At 43.4% G+C, this 23,078-nt stretch overlaps 1 protein-coding gene across 2 annotated transcripts in view; it reads right to left on the bottom strand.

The window, feature by feature from the left end:
• CYP20A1 (cytochrome P450 family 20 subfamily A member 1) overlaps positions 1-23,078 on the bottom strand; it is a 95,492-nt gene that overhangs the window by 54,362 nt on the left and 18,052 nt on the right. For both annotated transcript variants that reach the window (XM_073541828.1, XM_073541829.1), the window contains 3 exons: positions 21,751-21,896; positions 11,740-11,907; positions 10,434-10,512 (listed from right to left, as the gene is read on the bottom strand). In XM_073541828.1, coding sequence (XP_073397929.1) covers positions 10,434-10,512; positions 11,740-11,907; positions 21,751-21,896 — 393 coding nt within the window. The remainder of the gene's footprint in view (positions 1-10,433; positions 10,513-11,739; positions 11,908-21,750; positions 21,897-23,078) is intronic.

Here is a 23,078-nt window from a genome sequence, read left to right as displayed (position 1 = left end):
CCTCCCTTCTGAGCATTGCCATGCACCCAAACAGTGGCTTTCCCCCACATACAGGGTATCGACATACTCAGGAGAAGTTGCACAACAAACTTCGTGGTCCATTTTCTCCTAATGCCCTTGTGAAAAAAAAGCTTGGTTCCAAAGTAAAATTTTTGGTGAAAAAAGTAAAAATGTTCGTTTTTTCCCTTCCACATTGCTTTAGCTCTCGTGAAGCACCTGAAGGGTTAATAAACCTCGAGTGTGGTTTTGAGCACCTTGAGTGGTGTCATTTTTGGGTATTTTTTGTCATATAGGCCCTCCAAACTCACTTCAAATGTGAGATGGGCACAAAAAAAAAAAAAAAAAGTTTTGTGGGAAAAAAAATTACAAAAAAAAAAAAAATAAATGTTTCCAAAATTGTACTGATGTAAAGTTGACATGTGCGAAATGTTATTTAACTATTTTGTGTGACACCACTCTGATTTAAGTGTACAAAAATTAAGTTTGAAAATTGTAAAATTTTCTAAATTTTTTCCAAATTTCAATTTTTAGACCATAAATAATTGCAAGTTATATTGAAGAAATTTTACCACCAACATGAAGTATAATAAATGCACAAAAAAACACAATCTCAGAATCAGTGGGATGCATTGAAGCGTTCGAGCTATAACCTCAAAGTAACAAGGGTCAGAAGTGTAAAAATTGGCTTGGTCATTAAGTACCAAATTGGCTCACATTGGGGTTAAACACATCCAATTGTGGAAATTATTAGTATTCCAAGATGTTTTGATTAAAATGTACATTGTTCATGGGAACACCCCTTTAATGCGGACAGGGGAAGGAAGAAGCATCACCCTCATGAATACACACTGCTCAAAAAAAATAAAGGGAATGATAAAATATCACATTCTAATTATCACTGAATGAAATATTCTAGTTGTAAATCTTTATTCATTTCATAGTGAAATGTGTTGAGAACGATAAAACAAAAGTGAGCAATGTAAATCAAAATGAACATCCCATGGAGGTCTGGATTTGGAATAATACTCAAAATCAAAGTGGAAAATCAAATTACAGGCTGATCCAACTTCAGTGGAAATGCCTCATGACACACACACAGTCTGAGGATCTCATCCCGGCACCTAATGGCAATCAGGGTACCTCTGGCTAACACGGGGAGGGCTGTGCTGGACTTCAAAGAAATTTTTCCCGCACCATTAATGACCCACTGCCAAACCGATCATGGTGAAGGATGTTGCAGGCAGCAGAACGTTTTCTATGGCATCTTCGGACTGTCACGTGTTCACTGTGAACCTGTTCTCATCTGTGAAGAGAATAGGGCGCCAATGCCTAATTGCCAATTTTGGTTTTCCCTGGCAAATGCTACTCGTTCCGTATGGTGTTGGGCTGTAAGCACAACACCCACTTATGGACATTGGGCCCTCATACCACCTTCATGGAGTCTGTTTCTGACCGTTTGAGCAGACACATGGATGTTAGTGACCTGTTGGAGGTCATTTTGCAGGGCTCTGGCACTGCCCCTCCTTGCACAATGGAGGAGCTAGCAGTCCTGATGCTGGGTTGTTGCCCTTCCACGGCCCCCCTCCACTTTCCAAGTGTACTGGCCTCTCTCCTGGTATCTGCTCCTTGCTCGGGACACTGTGCTGACAGACATAGCTATTCATCTTGCCATAGCTAGAATTGATGTGCCATCCTGGATGAGCTGCATTACCTGAGCAACTTCTGTGGGTTGTAGACACCGCATCATGCGACTATATCTCTAGGTGAGAGCAGTGACAAAATACAAAAAAGTGACAAAACAGCCAGAAATGATGAGAACAGAAGCTTTCTGTGGTCACCCCCTACAGAACCACTCCTTTATAGGGTTGTCTTGCTAATTGTATCATTTCTACCTGTTGCCTGTTCCATTTGCACAATAGCAGGAGACATTAATTCAAAATCAGTGTAGCTTCATTATTGGACAGGCTGATTTCACAGAAGTGTGACTGACTTGGAGTTACGTTGTGTTGTTTAACCCCTTCCTGACATCCGACGTACTATCCCGTCCACGGTACCCGGGCCCGTATGACCGTGGACGGGATAGTACGTCTACCGCGATCAGCGGCGCCCACGTGGTGAGCGCCGCTGATCGCGGCCGGGTGTCAGCTGATTATCACAGCTGACACCCGGCACTATGTGTCAGAGGCGGTCACGGACCGCCCCCGACACGTTAACCCCTTGCACACCGCGATCAAACATGATCGCGGTGTACCTGGAGTTAAAGGGAAGCATCGGGAGGGAGGGGGCTCCCTCCGTGCTTCCATGAGCCCCCCACGGCAGCGCAATGTGCAGCGCTGCTGCCGGGGGCTCCTATCCTCCAGGCCCCCGGATCCAAGATGGCGACGGGGGCCTTCGGGGACCTGAGGAAGCTGGCTTCCTCAGTGCCTGCAAAGCGCAGGCAAGAGGAAGTCTTCTTCAATGCCTGTGACAGATTGCTGATCTGTCACAGTGATCTGTGATGTGACAGATCAGCGATCTGTCACAGGACAGTGATGTCCCACCTGGGACTATGTAATAAAGTAAAAAAAAAAATTTAAAAAAAATGTAAAAATAAATTAAAAAAAAAAAAAAATATTCCCTCAATAAATCCATTTTTTGGAAATAATAATAAAAAAAAAAAAATAAAAGTACACATATTAGGTATCGCCGCGTCCGTAATGACCCGCCCTATAAAACTGTCCCATTAGTTAACCCTTTTAGCGAACCCCTTAAAAAATAAAAAACAAAGCAAAAAATAATGATTTATTATCATACCGCCAAACAAAAAGTGTAATAACACGCGATCAAAAAGACGCATATAAATATCCATGGAACCGCTGAAAACGTCATCTTGTCCCGCAAAAAACGAGCCGCCACACAGCATCATCAGCGGAAAAATAAAAAAGTTATAGCTCGCAGAATAAAGCGATGCAAAAATAATTATCTTTTATATCAAATAGTTTTCATTGCATAAAACCGACAAAACATAAAAAAAGACCTAAATGAGGTATCGCTGTAACCGTACTGACCCGAAGAATAAAACCGCTTTATCAATTTTACCGCACGCGGAACGGTGTAAACGCACCCCCCCAAAAGAAATTCATGAAACGCTGGTTTTTCTTCATTCTGCGTCCCAAAAATCGGAATAAAAAGCGATCAAAAAATTTCACGTGCCCGAAAATGGTACCAATAAAAACATCAACTCGTCCCGCAAAAAATAAGACCTCACATGACTCAGTGGGTCAAAAGACGGAAAAATTATAGCTCTCAAAATGTGGTGATGCAAAAACTATTTTACAATAAAAAGCGTCTTTTAGCGTGTGACAGTCGCCAAACATAAAAACCGCCATAAATAGTAAGTCAAACCCCCCGTTATCACCCCCTTAGTTAGGGAAAAATAATAAAACTAAAAAAAAAGTATTTATCTCCATTTTCCCGTTAGGGTAAGGCTGTGTGCACACGCTGCGGATTAGGTGCGGATTCATCCACGCGGATTTTGTAAAATCCGCAGGTGAAACCGCAGGTCAAAAGACCTGTGGTTTTACCTGCGGATTGCTCTGCGGTTTTGTCCTGCGGTTTTTCATCTCCTCAATAGAGGAGATGGCAAACCGCAGGAGAATCCGCAGAAAGAATTGACATGTCAATTCTTTCTGCGGATTGAAAACCGCAGATAATCCGCGCGGAAAATTCTGCACCGTCTGCACTGCGGTTTTTGATTCCCATAGGGAATCATGGTACTGTACACCGCAGCAGAAACTGCTGCGGGTCCGCAGCAGCCAAAACCGCTGCGGAACCGCAGCAAAATCCGCAGCGTGTGCACACAGCCTTAGGGTTAGGGCTAGGGTTAGGGCTAGGGTTAGGGGTGGAGTTATAATTGGGGGTTTCCACTGTTTGGGCACATCAGGGGCTCTCCAAATGCAACATGGCGTCTGATCTCAATTCAGCCAATTCTGAGTTGAAAAAGTCAAAGGGTGCTCCTTCCCTTCTAAGCTCTGCCATGCGCCCAAACAGTGTTTTACCCCCACATGTAGGGTATCAGCCTACTCAGGACAAATTGCAAAACAATTTTTGGGGTCCAATTTCTCCTGTTACCCTTAGGAAAATAAAAAATTGGGGGCAAAAATATCATTTTTGTGGAAAAAAATGATTTTTTTATTTTCACGTCCGAGTGTTATAAACTTCTGCGAAGCACTTGGGGGTTCAAAGTGCTCACCACACATCTAGATAAGTTCCGTGGGGGGTCTAGTGTCCAAAATGGGGTCACTTGTGGGGAGTTTCAATAGTTTAGGTACATCAGGGGCTCTCCAAACGCACATGACACCCGCAGACCATTCCATCAAAGTCTGCATTCCAAAACGTCACTGCTTCCCTTCCGAGCCCCGACGTGTGTCCATACAGTAGTTTTCTCCCACATATGGGGTGTCAGCGTACTCAGGCCAAATTGGACAACAACTTTTGGGGGTCCAATTTCTCCTGTTACCCTTGGGAAAATGAAAAAAACTGGGGACTAATTGATCATGTTTCTGGAAAAAATACGATTTTTTTATTTTCATGCCCTGGCATTATAAACTTCAGTGAAGCCCTTGGGGGTTCAAAGTGCTCACCTCACATCTAGATAAGTTCCTTAGTGGGTCTAGTTTTCAAAATGGGGTCATTTGTGGGGGGTTTCCACTGTTTAGGTACATTAGGGGCTCTCCAAAGGCAACATGACACCCGCAGACCAATCCATCAAAGTCTGCATTCCAAAACGTCACTACTTCCCTTCCGAGCCCCGACGTGTGCCCATACAGTAGTTTTCTCCCACATATGGGGTATCAGCATACTCAGGACAAATTGGACAACAACTTTTGGGGTCCAATTTCTCCTGGTACCCTTGGGAAAATAAAAAAATGGTGACTAAAAGATCATGTTTGTGGAAAAAATACGAATTATTTATTTTCACGCCCGGGCATTATAAACTTCTGTGAAGCACTGGGGGGTCAAAGTGCTCACCACACATCTAGATAAGTTCCTTAGGGGGTCTAGTTTCCAAAATGGTGTCATTTGTGGGGGATTTCCACTGTTTTGGTACATCAGGGGTTTTCCAAACGCGACATGGTGTCCGATCTCAATTCCAGCCAAAAACGTCAAATGGCGCTGCTTCCCTTCCGAGCTCTGCCATGCGCCCAAATAGTGGTTTACCCCCACATGTGGGGTATCAGCGTACTCAGGACAAATTGCACAATAACTTTTAGGGTCCTGTTACCCTTGGGAAAATAAAAATTGGGGTGAAAAGATCATTTTTGTGGAAAAAATATGATTTTTTAATTGTACCGCTGTACGTTATAAACTTCTGTAAAGCCCTTGTGGGTTCAAAGTTCTCACCACATATCTAGATAAGTTCCTTGGGGGGTCTAGTTTCCAAAATGGGGTCACTTGTAGGGGGTTTCCACTGTTTAGGTACATCAGGGACTCTCCAAACGTGACATGGCGTCCGATCTGAATTCCAGCCAATTTTGCATTGAAAAAGTCAAACGGCGCTCCTTCCATTCTGAGCTCTGCCATGCGCCGAAACAGTCGTTCCCCCCCACAAATCAGGTATCAGCGTACTCAGGACAAATTGCACAATAACTTTTGCAGTCCAATTTCTCCTGTTACCCTTGGTAAAATAAAAAAAATTGAACCTGAAGTATTTTTTTTGTGAAAAAAAGTTAGATGTTCATTTCTTTTTAAATATTCAAAAAAATTCCTGTGACGCACCTAATGGGTTAATAAACTTCTTGAATGTGGTTTTGAGCACCTTAAGGGGTTCAGTTTTTAGAATGGTGTCACTTTTGGGTATTTTCTATCATATAGACCCCTCAAAGTGGCTTCAAATGTGATGTGGTCCTAAAAATAAAATGGTGTTGTAAAAATGAGAAATCGCTGGTCAACTTTTAACCCTTATAACTTCCTAACAAAAAAAAATTTTGGTTCCAAAATTGTGCTGATGTAAAGTAAACATGTGGAAATGTTACTTATCAAGTTTTTTGTGTGCCGTATCTCTGTGATTTAAGGGCATAAAAATTCAAAGTTGGAAAATTGCGAAATTTTCAAAATTTTTGCCAAATTTCCATTTTTTCACAAATAAACGCAAGTTATTTGAATGAAATTTTACCACTAACATGAAGTACAATATGTCACGAGAAAACAATGTCAGAATCACCGGGATCCATGGAAGCGTTCCAGAGTTATGACCTCATAAAGGTACAGTGGTCAGAATTGTAAAAATTGGCCCGGTCATGAACGTGCAAACCACCCTTGGGGGTGAAGGGGTTAAGTGTTCCCTTTATTTGAGAGCAGTGTATTTTTGGCCGCAGTTTGGCTAATAGGAAGCCCCCTGATAAATGGATTGGTCACTTTTTGCATCATGGATTTCAAAGCCTGAAGAGGTTAAAAAGTTTAAAATAATGAACATGACTTGCTGCGCACATGCTCCGTATTTAATGATTAATGAGCGCCATTTCAGGCAAAATGAGCCTGAAAAAGACACCACCTGCACATACCCCAAAAGGGAAAATAGTATGAACACAGAGCCTCACCGAGAAACAGTAACCCTAGAATTGAAAGATAAAAGTAAAAACTAGAGATTTTTTTGCTACATTTTCTTTATAATTCCTGAAACGCAGAGAAAAAGCATAAACATCATGCAAAGAAGACAAGAGTCAATTTCCTGCTGATCTTTGCAATTTCTGTCTGAAAGTGAAAGCGGTAGGGTTTAAAGGGGATGTCCGTTTCTTTAATATTGATTGCCTATTCTTAGGGCACTTCCTCAATACCACATCGGTTGGGGGGGGGGGGTGAAACCCGGCAGCCCCTTTTATTAGCTGTTCACAGTGCAACTCAGATGTGATCAGCTGTAGAGCTGCCCAACACAGCTGTCAGCTGCATAACGGCCGCAGCCGGATTCTGCACATCCATCCTTGTTCATGTTAAGCAGCTGCTGTCAGCACAAGGAACAGCTGTTGAGGGAGTGCCGGGTGTCACCGCCACCAATATGGTACTGATGACTTATCCTAAGGATAGGCTATTAATATTAAAGTAATGGACAAACAGTTTAACCAAGAGGATTAGCTTAAACAGGTATTCCCATCTCCAAGGTCCTATCCCAATATATAGCAGGTGTAATAATATTAGCAAATACCTCCAATTAGAAATGTAGTATAGTTCTTTTGATTAGCTAGGTCACCTACCCCATGTGCAGAGTAGTGCAGAAGCTTGGGATCACTAATAACTAAGCCATTGCAGTGCCCTGCACATGGGGTGCGCGACAGCTGATCATAAGAACTACAGTCATGGCCAAAAGTTTTGAGAATGACACAAATATTAATTTTTACAAAGTCTACTGCTTCATTTTTTCTAATGGCAATTTGCATATACTCCAGAATGTTATAAAGAGAGATCAGCTTAACAGCAATTACTTGCAAAGTCAATATTTGCCTAGAAAATTAACTTTATCCCCCAAAACACATTTCAACATCATTGCAGCCCTGCCTTAAAAGGACCAGCTAACATCGTTTCAGTGATTGCTCCATTAACACAGGTGTGGGTGTTGATGAGGACAGGGCTGGAGATCAATCTGTCATGATTAAGTAAGAATGACACCACTGGACACTTTAAAAGGAGGCTGGTGCTTGGCATCATTGTTTCTCTTCTGTTAACCATGGTTATCTCTAAAGAAACACATGCAGTCATCATTGCACTGCACAAAAATGGCCTAACAGGGAAGAGTATCGCAGCTAGAAAGATTGCACCTCAGTCAACAATCTATCGCATCATCAAGAACTTCAAGGAGAGAGGTTCCCTTGTTGCCAAAAAGGCTCCAGGGCGCCCAAGAAAGACCAGCAAGCGCCAGGACCGTCTCTTAAAAGTGTTTCAGCTGCGGATCGGGCTACCAGCAGTGCAGAGCTTGCTCAGGAATGGCAGCAGGCAGGTGTGAGTGCATCTGCACGCACTGTGAGGCAGAGACTCTTGGAGCAAGGCCTGGTCTCAAGGAGGGCAGCAAAGAAGCCACTTCTCTCCAGAAAAAAACATCATGGACAGACTGATATTCTGCAAGAGGTAAAGGGAGTGGACTGCTGAGGACTGGGGTAAAGTCATTTTCTCTGATGAATCCCCTTTTCGATTGTTTGGGACATCTGGAAAACGGCTTATTCGGAGAAGACCAGGTGAGCGCTACCACCAGTCTTGTCTCATGCCAACTGTCAAGCATCCTGAAACCATTCATGTGTGGGGTTGCTTCTCAGCCAAGGGAATGGGCTATCTCTCAGTCTTGCCTAAAAATACAGCCATGAATAAAGAATGGTACCAGAATGTCCTCCGAGAGCAACTTCTCCCAACCGTCCAAGAGCAGTTTGGCGATCAACAATGCCTTTTTCAACATGATGGGAGCACCTTGCCATAAAGCAAAGGTGATAACTAAATGGCTCAGGGAACAAAACAGAGATTTTGGGACCATGGCCTGGAAACTCCCCAGATCTTAATCCCATTGAGAACTTGTGGTCAATCATCAAGAGACGGGTGGACAAGCAAAAACCTTCAAATTCAAACAAAATAAAAGCATTGATATTGCAAGAATGGACTACTATCAGTCAGGATTTGATCCAGAAGTTGATTGAGAGCATGCCAGGGAGAATTGCTGAGGTCCTGAAGAAGGGTCAACACTGCAAATATTGACTTGCTGCATTAACTCATTCTAACTGTCAATATAACCTTTTGTTACTCATAATATGATTGCAATTATATTTCTGTATGTGATAAAAACATCTGACAAACATACATAAAAACCAGAGGTCAGCAGATCATGTGAAAATATAATATTTGTGTCATTCTCAAAACTTTTGGCCATGACTGTATACTATGTTTCTAATTGGGAGACATTTGCCATTACACCTACTACATATTGTAATAGGATCTTGGAGATGGGAATATCCCTTTAATAGTTGTAAATTGGATGTATAGCAGAGGGAGGAAGCTCCTGCCACAAATGGAGCATAGTGAGGAAGAAATAGGGGTGGATGGAGGGATGACTAATTTGCTTGTAAACATATCATGGTAGGAGTATCATACGGCAGCCTTGAATCTACAGTCAGCTGGAGGAAGGCGCGCACATCTTCGTTCGGTGCATCTTATGGACTGTCTAATAGAAAATGAAGTTTATGCCAGTCATGAGCTGTTGTACCTCAAGCTAAAATGCCTTCTGGGGGTACACTATAGCATAGTTGTGCTGTGGCGGAAGACGACGTCTTTGTTTTGCAAGTGCTGTAAACTCAATATATTACTACTAGCTGCTGGCCCAATTCTAAAGCATCGGGTACTCTAGAATATGGCCAGCAGCAGATTAAAATAAAAAAAATGTGATATACTTAGCATCCGATTGCCCCCGGAATCTGTCCCTCCTCTCCACGCTGCCGGCATCTTCCGTTCCCAGTATTGCTTTGCGCCAAAGACCACTGCTGACTTCCTCTCGCGAGAGCGCGACGTCATCAGCGGCATTTCGCGCAAAGCAGTACTGGGAACGGAAGATGCCGGCAGCGTGGAGACGAAGGACAGATTTCGGGGGCCATCGGAAGGGGAGTAGATCACTATTTTTTATTTCAATTCTATTTTTTACACGTTTATGGTACCGAAGGAGTCTCTTCTCCTCCGGACCCTGGGCACCGGCTAGCGCCGGGCATCTCCGGCTGTGTCGCCGCTGACGCCCGTGCTCCCGGAGATGACCCGCGGCAACCGATAACGCCGCTGATCTCCCGACGGCACGGTAGCTGTGGTGTGCGTCCTGCCAATGGCGGACTGCGCCTGTTGCTGATCAGTTGTGGCCTGGCGGGGGCGACCAATCAGCGCAGCGGGATTTCGGTTACAGACAGACATGTTAAGGCGTGTATATATATATATATATATATATATATATATATATATATATATATATATATATATATATATATACACATACATACATACATACACACAATAATATATAATATATATATATATATATATATATATATATATATATATATATATAGCAAATTTAGCGATTTGTGCTGCCAGAAAACTAGCATAGGAGGGATGATGTATTCCCCTCATTACTCAGTTTTATCAGCAGTCGTAGACAAAATAGATTATAAGAAAGTAGGCGATACAGAGGACATTTGCTAGGGTAGTTTGTGAATTTTGGGGTTCTATATTCTACCTTCTGTCTCTTCCCCACTATCCCATAGAATGTAAGTCCACAAGGACAGAGTCCCCTCCCCTCTGTACCAGTCTGTCATTGTAAATTTGTTTACTGTTAACGATATCTATAACTTTGTATGTAACCCCCTTCTCATGTACAGTACCATGGAATTAATGGCGCTATATAAATAATGATTTGTTGCAATATTTTAATACAAACTCACCACTTTCATACTGTTTTTTCCGACTGGGACTCCTTTCTATAGATCCATCAAGAAAGCCTTTACCGATCTCAGACCAAATCTGGAATAAAATGTATGGTATGATACATTTATGTAGGTACAATATACTTTTCCTTGCTGATAGTTTTGTAGTTCACTTCACTTCTTTCACCAAGAATAAAATAAACTTTTAATTATAATTACACAAATTGTTTAGTCCCCCACTAGTGATACAAATATTTCCTCCATTATAAGAAGGAGGGATCGTTTTGTGTCTAGACAATTTCAAAAATATTCAGAATTGAGAGTCCTCAGTAGTTGATACCTTTTAATGGCTAACTGAAAAGATGGTAACACATTGCAAGCTTTCCAGACTACTCAGGTCTCTTCATCTGCTTCACGTCACTTGTCTCATCTATTGCATTTTTTCTGTGCTGTATTGTGCATAAATATGTGACTCTTCAGATTTTGTATTAGTCTAGCCTGATGAAGAGACCTGAGTCTTGAAAGCTTGCAGTTTGTTACCATCTTTTCAGTTAGCCATTAAAAGGTATCAACTACTGAGGACTCTCAATTCTGAATATTTTTCTATCTACTGGCTAACACGGTACAAAGATATAGATCTTTCCTGTAGACAATTTCAGTGAGCACAGAAACCCACACAACTAATACTCAGGTTATTTACCGTAGGTCTTTCTGAGACTGATACATGACAAAAGTGGCATACAACTTTATGGTTTAACAAATGAGTTTTCTAACTGCTTTATATTATAGGTGTTCACAATATAATTTCTGTATTTAAAAAAACAAAAACAAACTGCTGCTCCTAATTAAGGAGATCTGTGCATTTCCAATGAACCTTGACTGTGTGCTGCCAGCGTATAACAATCAGTCCTGCCTATGGGAAGGGCGCATCAGTGACTCATTACAAGACCGTTATATAAGGCGAAGGAATCCAATCCAGCTCATTACCATCTTCTAGAAGTGATCAAAAAAGGATTCTAGATATTGAAACCTGTGAGGAGTTGGCAGAAAATATTGATCAAAGATTATATAAAAACTTTGTATGCTACAAAGAGAAACACAATAGCCCTTTCAATTATCAGTATGTCTGTGACTGCCGCAAAAAGCCACCAAGTGTTTCCAATGGATGATATTGTACCAATAATTGCATTCTACGAGATAAGTAAAGTATCAGCTCTCCAAAATGCCCCTTTACTCCACGGCAAATACAAGTGCCCTGACAGCGGGATGGCGCATTATGGAAAAGGTCACGTTATTCTCCTCACAGTATTTACATGGCACTCACAGTATCATGGTTCTTACGGAATCGGAGAACCTCCTGGTTATCTTCAAAGGTGCTGCCCATTGCAGTCTGTGTAACAGATTTCATGGCAAATCCAAGCATATGTTGACACAAGGGCACATGCTGAGATTGAGGAATGGAACTCCACTTTGATAGTAACTCCTCCGAGAGCTGAAAGATAAATACTGCTGATTACACAGCCTTATAGGACACATAGGATTCCATTTTTCCCATTACTATTTAGCTATTCAACTGACAGTCAAAGAATCCAGCTAAAAATAACTCCTACTACTACACATCACAAGAGACTTAAAGGGAATCTGTCAGCCCTTTTTTGAGATATCATATAATGATATCATTCAATTATGTGTCACATAAGGATTCTCTTAGTACTTTTGCTTCCCCGTGACCCCGCACCTTTCATGCATAAATACCTTTTTTATATCGGTTCAGATGTATGTAAACTGCCGCTGTCCGGTCCGCTGGGCGGGGCTTATTCACCTGCTCCCCCCTCCCTGTCTTTCTCTACGCATTTCTTGTGTAGAGCAAGACAGGGAGGGGGGGGAGCAGTTGAATAAGCCCCACCCATCGGATCGGACAGCGGCAGTTTACATACGTATGTAAATCACTTCCTTATTCTCCTTCCCCCTCGGCTTGCTGGACATAATTTCATCTGTGAATATCACAGATGCCGTTGTGTTTTCGCGCCTGCGCATTGATAAGGCCACTCGCGCAGTATGCTTTGCCCAACTGTGGGCAAAGCATATAATCACAACTGCACATGCGCGGGTATTTTTCCCTGCCGTGTATGACCCGGAAGTCTTCACATGCCAGAGACGCTCTTCCTGGACGCCGGATACCTGAGAAAAGGCCTGAGCAGTGCGCATCACCCCGGAACCTGAGAAAGAAAATCATCTACTAAACGCACTGCTCAGGCCTTTTCTCAGGTATCCGGTGTCCAGGAAGAGCGTCTCTGGCATATGATGACTTCCGGGTCATACACTGTAGGGAAAAATACCTGCGCATGCGCAGTAGTGATTATATGCTTTGCCCACAGTTGGGCAAGCGGCCTTATCAATGCGCAGGCGCGAAAACACAACGGCATCTGTGATATTCACAGATGAAATTACGTCCAGCAAGCCAAGGTGGGGGGATAAGCCACGTCCATCGGACCGGACCGCGGTGATTTACATACATTGGAAGAGTGATTAAAAAGGTATTTATGCATCAAAGGTGCGGGGTCAGGGGTGGATCAAAAGTACTAATATAATCCTTTTGTGTCACAGAATTGAATATCTTTACATGATATCACTAAAAATGGGTGACAGATTCCCTTTAAGACCCCCATACACATTAGATCAATGTTGGCTGTAATGGTCGATATTGACAGGACAGGCCGACACGCAAGTGTATGGGGGTGCCATTCAACTGACTGCACATACCCAATTTTGTATTCCCAAAGAAAAGCCACCGGCCAAGATGTCAGCCAGAGGCGCTCAGAGAACACAGGATCACTTGCTGAACGTGTGCTCCTGTGTATGGGAGAGATGGCTGAAGTACTGTTTGACCCACAGTTGTTTAATGTTTATGGGGACTTTAGGGTTGCACCATTAACAATCTACAGATTGATATGGTCTACGCCATAAATACTTTCTACCTTTATAGAGTCTATCAGCCGTTCTTTAGAGAGTACTGCTAGCCTCCACAGACAGGTTTTTTAGAGAATACTTATGTTTCCCATGAAATGGTTCTCGGGCACCTTTTCTTACAAGTTTGCATTGTGCAGTCCTCTGTAATTCCTCGTCCCACTGTGTGAATGAACAGCCAGCTGGCCATCTCCTCCCTCCCCGCCCCCCCGACTGCCTTCCCAGGGGCATTTATACTGGACCGTGATCAGCATAAAAAGTTGTTCTATATTTTGCCACTCTGAGCATTGTTCACATCAGTCTTCCTAATTTAATACTAAGATTATGGCCAGCTGCCAGAGCAGGCGACAAGCAGTTGGGGCATCAGTACAACTGGGCACCTTGTAGACGCATGCCAGGACATCAATCATGCTCAATAACAGCAAGTGGGGAGGGGGGGCAGGGAAGATGTAGCACCGAATAGTCAGTGTACAGGACCACCCAGTTTCCAGAATCAGGTAGGAAAATAGGGCATTTCAATGGGTTGTGTCTCCACACAATGGAATAATGCAGTTTCTCCAAAATAAGCTTCAGAATTGTTCTCTTTTGTACTTACCGTGTATAATGAGAAGCAGGTACAATCTGATATTATAGAATTTAAATCAATTTTCAGTAGGTTCCTGCAACTTGTCAGATGACAGACTGTTTTTATACAGCTTTCGTCAGGCTGCCATAGGTGTACTCTGCTAATAAAAAGTCATCACAGCAACAATGGAATTAAAAAGGAGCCTGTCCAGTCATTGTTTTAGTAAACTGCCCCCTTGCCACAGAGGCCATGTAATATGCAGCCCTAATGTGTCTGAGCTTACATGCCCCAGTACAGAAGTTATAAAAACACTTAGGCTGTGTGCCCACGATGCGATTTTTAAGCGTTTTTGCCACGATTTTCGGCGCGAAAACGTTTAAAAATCTTGTACAGAACGCCCCCCATGCATTCCTATGGCATTCCGCACATGCTGTGCTAATGCTGCGCTTTTTTCTGCGGCGGATTCGCATCGCGGGAAAAAAAAAAAAAAAAAATATCGCAGCATGCTCATTCTTTTGTGCGGAATCGCAAAGAATTGCCGCGATTCCGCACCCATAAGAATGCATGAGAATCGCTTACTTCCCGCATGTGGCTATGCCCACCATGCGGGAAGTTAAGCGTCTCATGTGTGGTTGGTACCCACGGTGTGGAGTAGAGGAGACTGTCCTCCAGGCCCAGGGTACCATACCCCTGTAAAAAAAAAAAAAAAAAGAAAATCGGGGTATATTTACCTTCCGACGTCCCGCGCTGCATTCCCGGCCTAAGCGTTCCCAGTAATGCCTTGCGGCAAGGTCCTGTGATGACGTACTCTCGCGTGACTAGCGGTCTCGTGAGATCACTATAGCAACGCGAGACCAACGTCATCACAGGTCTCGCAAGGCATCGCTGGGAACGGGAGCGTTGCTGAGACTGCGCGGGACGTCGGAAGGGAAATATACCCCGATTTTTTATTTTTTAAATTATTTTTTACATTCTTTTACTATTGAGGCCGCATAGGCGGCCTCAATAGTAAAAACCTGGTCACACTTGTCAAACACTATGTTTGACGAGTATGACCAACCTGTCAATCACATTCCAAGCGATGCTTCAAATAGCTTGGAACGTGCTTGAATATCGCACGCGAAAATTGCGAACATAATCGCGGTAAAATCACGCAGAAAAAAAACGCGCGATTTCTGGGAAGGAGTCCGGTTTTCAGTGTCCGGATTTAAACGCAACGTAGCCTTAATCTTACCTTGTATGTAAGCTGTGGTTTCCAGTCTTGTGGATGGCACTGGATGTGGCTTCTGTCACGCTCCTCCAGCCAGTAGTGACTCCCATCATTATCTGAATGATGGGCTGAACTGTTCTGACATTCCCGTCCCCTCAGAGGAAATCCCACAACTTTGCAATGACGGCCAGCTCCCAGTACATAAGCATTGCAGATGGGTTTATGTTCCCTGCTTCTTTTTCAATCTTCCCATGCTCTGGAAGCTGTAGGTACTAAGAAGTACACAAAAATTGAGTACCAGCAGCTTCCAGAGAATGGGGAGATTGAAAAAGAAGCAGGGACATGCATATGACCTATGTGCTGGCCATCATTGCAAAGCCATGAGACCTCCTAAGAAAAGCCCGTGGCATCAGAGCGGCTCAGCCGGCATAATTCAAACTGCAGCAGGTGTGACTACTAGCCAAAAGGAGTGTCACAATACCAAAACCCAGCACCTCACACATGGCTGGAAGGCAGGAACTTACATAGAAGGTAAACAAAGAGTAAAAAAGTTTTGTTTTCTTTTTAAATACTGGGGCGCTTAGATTTACAGACACATTAGGGAAGCACATTACATGACTTGTGAGGAGCTGGGGGCAGTTTAGTAGGGTACAAGTGACAGGTTCCCATTAAATTTCCTGTGTTGTGATAAAAGTCTATCAGCAGAATCACTTCCTTCCAATTAAGGGACCATCATCTCTTTCTAGTGCATGCCCTCATCTCCTGCCTTGACTACTGCAACATCCTGCTTTGTGGCTTCCCTTCTAGCACTCTCGCGCCTCTCCAATCTAGCCTAAACTCTGCTGCCCGACTAATCCACCTATACCCCCGCTATTCCCCAGCCTCTCCTCTGTCAATCCCTTCGCTGGCTCCCCATTACCAAGAGACTCCAGTTCAAAACCCTAAGCTTTACGAAACAATCACTGACCTCAGGGAGACCAGTCAAAGAAAACACTGCGGCAGCCGGCAAAGGCGCTCAATCAGTAAAATCCTAGGTGCAATGCTCCCTGGGAAATACGAATATGCAAATAAAGTCCGTGGAGCCTCATCTAAGAGTCTCAAACACGGGACTAGCCAGATCTTCCTCCAGGGAAGGACCCAGCCAGGGAGCATTGCACCTAGGATTTCACTGATTGAGCGCCTTTGCCGGCTGCCGCAGTGTTTTCTTTGACTGGTCTCCCTGAGGTCAGTGATTGTTTCGTGATGTTGGTCTACTAGGCATTGCTCCCACCTAGCCAGAATCCTACTCCACACTGATGAGGGGCAACACCCTGAAACAGCTGTCTGCGGATGGATACCTGGCCTTGGTATTTCCCTTGTCATATCTGTAAATTCGTAAAGAGCTGGATATTGACTTAACCCCTTCATGACCCAGCCTATTTTGACCTTAATGACCTGGCCATTTTTGGCAATATTGACCAGTGTCCCTTTATGAGGTAATAACTCAGGAACGCTTCAACGGATCCTAGCGATTCTGAGATTGTTCTTTCGTGACATATTTGGCTTCATGTTAGTGGTAAACTTAGGTCAATAATGTTTTCATTTATTTGTCAAAAAAATGGAAATTTGGCGAAAATTTTGAAAATTTCGCAATTTTCACATTTTTAATTTTTATTCCGTTAAACCAGAGAGTTATGTGACACAAAATAGTCAATAAATAACATTTCCCACATGTCTACTTTACATCAGCACAATTTTGGAAACAAAATTTTTTTTTGTTGGGAAGTTATAAGGGTTAAAAGTTGACCAGCGATTTCTCATTTTTACAACAAAATTTACAAAACCATTTTTTTTAGGGACCACCTCACATTTGAAGTCACTTTGAGGGGTCTATATGGCAGAAAATACCCCAAAGTGACACCATTCTAAAAACTGCACCCCTCAAGCTACTCAAAACTATATTCAAGAAGATTATTAACCCTTCAGGTGCTTCACAGTAACTAAAGCAATGTGCAAAGAAAAAATGAACATTTTAATTTTTCCAATAAAAAATTTCTTTTAGCATCAATTTTTTCATTTTCACATGGGCAACAGGATAAAATGGATCCTAAAATTTGTTGGGCAATTTCTCCTGAGTACACCGATACCTCATATGTGGTCATAAACCACTGTTTGGGCGCACGGCAGGGCTCAGAAGGGAAGGAGCGTCATTTGACTTTTTGAATGGAAAATATGCTGGAATATTTGGCGGTTGCCATGTCGCGTTTGGAGAGTCCCTGTGCGCCTAAACATTAGAGCTCCCCCACAAGTGACCCCATTTTGGAAAATAGACTCACCAAGGAACTTATTTAGATGCATAGTGAGCACTTTGAACCGCCAGATGCTTCACAAATTGATACATAAAAAAAAAAAAAAGGACTTTTCACAAAAATTTTCTTTTAGCCTCAGTTTTTTCATTTTCACATGGGCAATGGGATAAAATGGATCCTAAAATTTGTTGCGCAATTTCTCCTGAATGCACAGATACCTCATATGTGGTCATAAACCACTGTTTGGGCACACGGCAGGGTCCCGAAGGGAAGGAGCACCATTTGACTTTTTGAATGGAAAATTAGCTCCAATCGTTAGTGGACACGATGTCGTGTTTGGAGAGCCCCTGTGTGCCTAAACATTAGAGCTCCCCCACAAGTGACCCCACTTTGGAAACTAGACCACCCAAGGAACTTTTCTAGATGTGTGGTGAGGACTTTGAACCCACAAGTGCTTCACAGAAGTTTATGAGGCAGAAAAGTGAAAATAAAAAAATAATTTTTTTTTCCTCAAAAATGATTTTTTTAGCCCGCTATTTTTTAGTTTCACAAGGCTAACAGGAGAAATTGGACCACAAAAGTTGTTGTGTAATTTGTCCTGAGTACACAGATACCCCATATGTCAGGGGAAACCACTGTTTGGGCGCATGGGAGAGCTCAGAAGGGAAGGAGCGCAATTTTGGAATGCAGACTGATGGGATGTTCTGCGGGCATCATGTTGCGTTTGCAGAGCCCCTGATGTGCCTAAACAGTAGAAACCCCCCACAAGTGACCCCATTTTGGAAACTAGACCCCCCAAGGAGCTTATCTAGATGTGTAGTGAGCACTTTGAACCCCCAAGTGCTTCACAGAAGCTTATAAACGCAGAGCCATGAAAATAAAAAATCATTTTTTTTTCCTCAAAAATGATTTTTTAGCCCGCTATTTTTTATTTTCACAAGGGTAACAGGAGAAATTGGACCCCAAAAGTTGTTGTCCAGTTTGTCCTGAGTACGCTGGTACCCAATATGTGGGGAGGGACCACTGTTTGGGCACACATCGGGGCTCAGAAGGGAAGTAGTGATGTTTTGAAATAACGACTTGATGGAATGGTCTGCGGGGGTCATGTTACGTTTGCAGAGCCCCTGATGTGGCTAAACAGTGGAAACCCCCCACAAATGACCCCATTTTGGAAACTAGACCACCCAAGGAACTTATCTAGATATGTGGTGAGCATATTGAACCCCCAAGTGCTTCACCGAAGTTTATAACTCAGAGCCGTGAAAACAAAAAAAATCATTTTTTTTTCACAAAAATCATTTTTTTAGCCCCCAATTTTTTATTTTGCCAAGGGTAACAGGAGAAATTAGACTCCCAAAGTTGTTGTGCAATTTTTCCTGAGTACGCTGATACCCCATATGTGGGGGTAAACCACTGTTTGGGCACACGTCGGGGCTCGGAATGGAGAGAGTGCTGTTTGACATTTTGAATGCAAAATTGGCTGGAATCAATGGTTGCACCATGTCGCTTTTGGAGACCCCGTGATGTGCCTAAACAGTGGAAACCCCTCAATTCTAACTCCAACCCTAACCCCAACACACCCCTAACCCAACCCTAATAATAACCCTAACCACAGCCCTAACGCCAACACACCACTAACCCTAATCCCAACTCTAACCCTAACTACAACCCTAATTCCAGCCCTAACCCTAATTCCAGCCCTAACCCTAATTCCAGCCCTAACCCTAATTCCAGCCCTAACCCTAATTCCAGCCCTAACCCTAATTCCAGCCCTAACCCTAATTCCAGCCCTAACCCTAATTCCAGCCCTAACCCTAATTCCAGCCCTAACCCTAATTCCAGCCCTAAATGGAAAAAAAAATATTTTTTTTATTTTATTATTTGCGCCTGGCTATGGGGGTCATAAAAGGGGGGTGTATTTACTTTTTTTTTCATTTTGATCACTGTGAGAGTGTATCACAGTGATCAAAATGAAAAATGAACGCAACCGGCAAATTCATGGACGCCGCCATCTTGGACAATGGCAGGCGCACTGCGCATGCGCCCGCCATTTTGCAAGATGGTGGCGCCCATGATCCGGACGCCGGGAGCCACGGCGGGACGCCGGGAGCACGATCGGAGGTCCTGGGGGGATCGGAAGGTGGGAGGGAGCGATCGACAGGGGAGGGGGAGCAGATGAGGACGGCGGCGAACGATCACCGCCGTCCATCGGTGGCGGGGGCCGATCGGCACCGCCAGTCGGTGTGTGGGGGGGGGGGGGGTCGGGGGTCGGTGTCCAGCCATGTCCGATGCTATTGCAGCATCGGCCATGGCTGGATTGTAATATTTCACCAAATTTCATTGGTGAAATATTACAAATCGCTCCGATTGGCTGTTAAAAGTGAAACAGCCAATCAGAGCGATCGTAGGCACGTGGGGGCTAAGCCACGCCCCAGGGATTAACTGTAGAGTGTCCTTTGTGTGCGGGTCGGGTGACCTTTCAGTGACCCCGGTCACCCGACCCGCAGGGGGGCTATTTATAGCATGACGCCTACGTAGGCGTCATAGGTCGTTTGGGCACGACTTTTCATGACGCCTACGTAGGCGTCATGGGTCGTGAAGGGGTTAAAGGGCCACTTAATATAGTGGTTTCCGAAAGGAGCCACCCCTTGGCTCGGTCCTTACCTGGAGGAAGATCTGGCTAGTCCCGTGTTTGAGACTCTTAAATGAGGCTCCACGGACTTTATTTGCAAAACCCTAAGCTTGGCATACAAAGCCATCCACAACCTGTGTCCGCCATACATCTGTGACCTCGTCTCCCGATACTTACCTGCACGCAACCTCCGATCCTCACAAGATCTCCTTCTCTACTCCCCTCTTATCTCCTCCTCTTCCCACAATCGCATACAAGATTTCTCCCGCATATCCCCCTTCCTCTAACTCTCTACCTCAACATATCAGACTCTAGCCCGCCGTGGAAACCTTCAAAAAGGAGCCTGAAGACCCACCTCTTCCAACAAGCCTACAACCTGCAGTAACCACTGATTCACCAAACCGCTGCACGACCAGCTCTATCCTCGCCTACTGTATCCTTACCTATCCCTTGTAGATTGTGAGCCCTCGCAGGCAGGATCCTCTCTCCTCCTGTACCAGTCGTGACTTGTATTGTTTAAGATTACTGTACTTGTTTTTATTATGTACTAGCTGAAGAGCCCGGCGTTGCCTGGGCATAGTAACCAACTGTGGTTATAACAATTTATAATGATTATATTGCACATAAAAACATTTCACATCATAAATTCAACACTACAGATTTGCAACACAAATTAACTAAACGATTACCCAAGTATTGATAGTATTTTATTTTCAACTCATTCAAGAGCCTTTTGATAAACATGTGCATCTATGTATTTAACCCTATCCTGTGTGATAATGTCTGCTGAGCTGTGTACCTAATCCTCTCCTGTGTGATACTTTCTGCTGAGCCATGTACCTAATCCTATCATGTGTGTTACTGACTGCTCAGCCGTGGATCTAATCCTATCCTGTGTGATACTGTCTGCTGAGCTGTGTATCTATTCCTATCCTGTGTGATACTGACTGCTGAGCTGTGTATCTAATCCTATCCTGTGTGATACTGACTGCTGAGCAGTGTACCTAATCCTATCCTGTGTGATACTGACTGCTGAGCAGTGTATCTAATCCTATCATGTGTGCTACTGACTGCTGAGCTGTGTATCTATCCTATCCTGTGTGATACTGGTCTCCCCCTGCAGTCTGTGTCAGAGGGTGGTCTGTGTTGGCACGGTAATAAAGTGTTATTTCCAGCTTTACAGAAGGACGATAACACCATAGAAATGATACGAATAATAGGCAAAATTATTTGGTGAACTGGAACGCACGGGGTTAAAATTTTGCCTCACAACATAGCCTATGACGCTCTCGGGGTCCAGACGTGTGACTGTGCAAAATTTTGTGGCTGTAGCTGTGATGTTGCAGATGCCAATCCCAGACATACACATACACTTTTTCCCCATTATGTACATAGGGGCAAAATTGTTTGGTGAATTGGTATGCGCGGGGTTAAAATTTTGCCTCACAACATAGCCTATGACGCTCTCGGGGTCCAGACGTGTGACTGTGCAAAATTTTGTGGCTGTAGCTGCGATGGTGCAGATGCCAATCCCGGACATACACACATATATACAAACACACATTGAGCTTTATATATTAGATACCCCTCCTCACACGTAAAGAGCCATGGAATAAATGGCGCTATAATAAATAATAATCATCCCCTACAAACTAGAGATAATTGTGATGTACCTTTATTATTACACTGAAATTACTTTGCAGAGACTTGTTGATGCCGTTCTCATACAGCTTCTTCTGCATATGACTTTCAGTCGCTTCTCCAATAACCCCAGACTGGTATCCCAACAGGGACTTCAGCATCATCTGGAAGGGGTCGGCTAGAACAAGATCATGACATGCAGTAATTAAAAAGAGTGCTCCGATTCATTCCCCTGCCCCCATCTATTATCATATAGTAACACTGTATATATGCAGAGTGCATTGCTTGCAATACTTACCGGGCGCAGTCTTTGGCCGTTTCCAGCGCCATCTGACCGCATTTGTGACCTGCTGATCCGCACAGAGTCTTGAGGAGGAGCGGGCTGGAAACAGCTGAAGGCAACGACCAGTAAGTATCGCAAGAGAACCTCTGCAAACACAGACATGACTATAGGCTAAAAGATGGGGTGGCTAAAAAAAAAAAAACCCCACGAAGATGCTCCATAAAAATAGGAATTTCAAAATACATGAACAGCTGCTGTACAATTGTTTTCTACAATGTTTCAGTCCGAAGTTCAGAATAAATACAACAGTACCCATTTTTTAAAAGAGTACTAAGGCTCTGTGCACACTGCATTTTTTCCTGCACAGTTTTGACAACCTGAAGGATTTCCTAGTAACCATTTAGCAAATAATACAGATGTACCAATACTATCTACTGATGAAAAATTATAGCGAGGAAAAAGAAAAAAAAAAGGAAAAGTAGATTGAAAACTTATTTAATAACATAAACACGGATATATAAAAATCAACCACCAACTTAGAATTGCTTAACTGAATTATACCAAGCCCTATAAATATAAAACAGTGTCGCATAAAGACTAGGAACAATCTCATCAATGTGTCAGACAATCCAGAGTAGTTCCATTAAAAGATCCTTAAGTGCTAGGGAGATCATGTTTCTATCCCTAGTCTGACTATAGGATTCCATCACCGGTTTGAGGAGACATGCTGCAGCCAAGCCAGGGGACTAGGACTGGCAGAACTTGCCATCTCCCCTGATGCATAAAGCATCACGAGGAAATACGTTGGAAGTGAAAAAAGGGGGATTCTGGAACCAGGGACTGAAACACGACCTCCCTAGAACTTAAGGATCTCTTTTAATGGAACTACTCAGGAAGGTGTGCCGATACATTAGTGACACTGCTCCTATGCTTCATTATGCGCTACTGTGGGGAGACGCAAGATACGGATCAGAATTTTCTACTGCAAATCCAAAACATGCGCATATCAACTAAAAAGGATTATAATAAAAAAAAATCCAATTTGCTCACCCCTTTTATCATATTCCTTCGAAACAA

The sequence above is a fragment of the Dendrobates tinctorius genome, unplaced genomic scaffold (assembly GCF_039654945.1).
Source record: "Dendrobates tinctorius isolate UK_male_01 unplaced genomic scaffold, ASM3965494v1 ptg000125l, whole genome shotgun sequence".
Taxonomy (NCBI): Eukaryota; Metazoa; Chordata; class Amphibia; order Anura; family Dendrobatidae; genus Dendrobates; species Dendrobates tinctorius.
Note: the sequence above shows the minus strand (reverse complement) of the source record. Positions and strands in the feature narration are given on the sequence as shown.